General features: G+C 35.2%; 1 protein-coding gene across 1 annotated transcript in view; it reads left to right on the top strand.

Annotated features, from left to right (window-relative positions):
* cnpy3 (canopy FGF signaling regulator 3) overlaps nt 1-1,612 on the top strand; it is a 12,495-nt gene that overhangs the window by 1,138 nt on the left and 9,745 nt on the right. Inside the window, exons 2-3 of the mRNA XM_037680409.1 lie at nt 976-1,102; nt 1,155-1,221. Coding sequence (XP_037536337.1) covers nt 976-1,102; nt 1,155-1,221 — 194 coding nt within the window. The remainder of the gene's footprint in view (nt 1-975; nt 1,103-1,154; nt 1,222-1,612) is intronic.

Below are 1,612 nucleotides of genomic sequence, written 5' to 3'. Positions count from 1 at the left end.
AAAAGAAAAACACTAACCACAGCAGATTTAGGTCCAGTTAATGTAGTTAAATGTCTACAATTGTGAGGCATAAATTATATAAAAGTGTTACAACGTGTAAGAAACATCAGTAAAATAAATTATTACAAATAAATGAGTTCAGGAAAAGTAAAAACAAATAAACTTTATTTTTTTTGCATTTTATGTCAAAAATTAGATTTTTCTCACATGCATGTCATCGTTTTCAACACTAAATGTTGGTAATTTACTTATAAATCTTATTATTTTTAATTATTTTTGTCATTTATTTAATTTAATTTGGATATTTCCATCGAGTTTTTTGATTTGATGTTGGATATAAATTTAAGATTGTTTTTATGATCATTGGAGATCTGTACCATTTTAATGATCGGGATTTAAAAAGTCTGAAAGTTTTTATTATTTCAGGCTGTTTGACTAAACTAAATTATTAGGAAGGTTCATTAAAAGTTTACTGACATTTTTAGACTTTTCAGGTTTCAATGAACTCCTGAGTAAATAAACTGTGACTTTAAATGAAAGTTATTACCAACATTTTTGAAAATTTCTGACCAAATTACAGAAGTAACTCTGATAAATAATAAAGAAGATAGATTAAATGATTCTGTAGGTGAACGCAGTTTCACTGCACGTCTGAAAACTGCTCAAGTTGAATCTCCTGTCTGGTTGTTTAGAGTTTGTTTCTGTTTTTCAGTCTGTAAGTTAGTTTGTTTCTGTTTTTCAGTCTGTAAGTTTTTTTTCTGTTTTTCAGTCTGTAAGTTAGTTTTTTTTCTGTTTTTCTGTCTGTAAGTTTTTTTCCTGTTTTTCAGTCTGTATGTTTGTTTTTTTCTGTTTTTCAGTCTGTAAGGTTTTTTTCTGTTTTTCAGTTTGTAAGTTAGTTTTTTTTCTGTTTTTCAGTCTGTAAGTTAGTTTGTTTCTGTTTTTCAGTCTGTAAGTTTGTTTTTTTCTGTTTTTCAGTCTGTAAGTTTGTCAGCATCGAGATGAAGTCGGCCTTCGAGGAGACGGGGAAGACCAAGGCCGTCATCGAGAGCAACTACAACTTCATCGATGGGAAGGGGGCACCGCCGGTCAAATACGTCAAGTCGTGAGTCCGCTGTCGTCTGTCGATCCTCCTCGTTTCGCGGTTTTTATTTCAGCATCGCTCTGAAACTCGGCGGTTTGAGTTTCAGAGCAGAAATGAAACCGGCTCTGCGTGGAGGGACAGTGCAGTTCGGTCTGGATCCGCCTCACTGCCAGAGGCAGCGGGGGACAGGAACTTAGTCAAGTTCACTTCCTGAGAATTATTATAGAGACGTTGTGCGTGTGTGTGTGTGCGTGTGTGTGTGTGTGTGTGTGTGTGTGATACCACTGCTCGTTTTTTTAAAGAAGTTGGTTTTAGAAGTGAGCAAACTTTTATTTTTAACCTGCAGCTGCAGACGCACAGCGACATTTGTAAAATGTCTTTCATTATTCAGATTAATTTAAACTCGTTCCTCGGGCCGTTCTAAGATTAACAACCTGAAGAACCTAAATGTGGGTTCTCCTACAAGATCATACAAAGAATCCCAGGGAGTTGAAGCACCTGGTTGTCTTGTTCCTGAGTGTAGGATGAAGC

The sequence above is a fragment of the Nematolebias whitei genome, chromosome 1 (assembly GCF_014905685.2).
Source record: "Nematolebias whitei isolate Nwh7 chromosome 1, NemWhi1, whole genome shotgun sequence".
Taxonomy (NCBI): Eukaryota; Metazoa; Chordata; class Actinopteri; order Cyprinodontiformes; family Rivulidae; genus Nematolebias; species Nematolebias whitei.
This window is presented reverse-complemented; position numbering and strand designations above follow the sequence as displayed.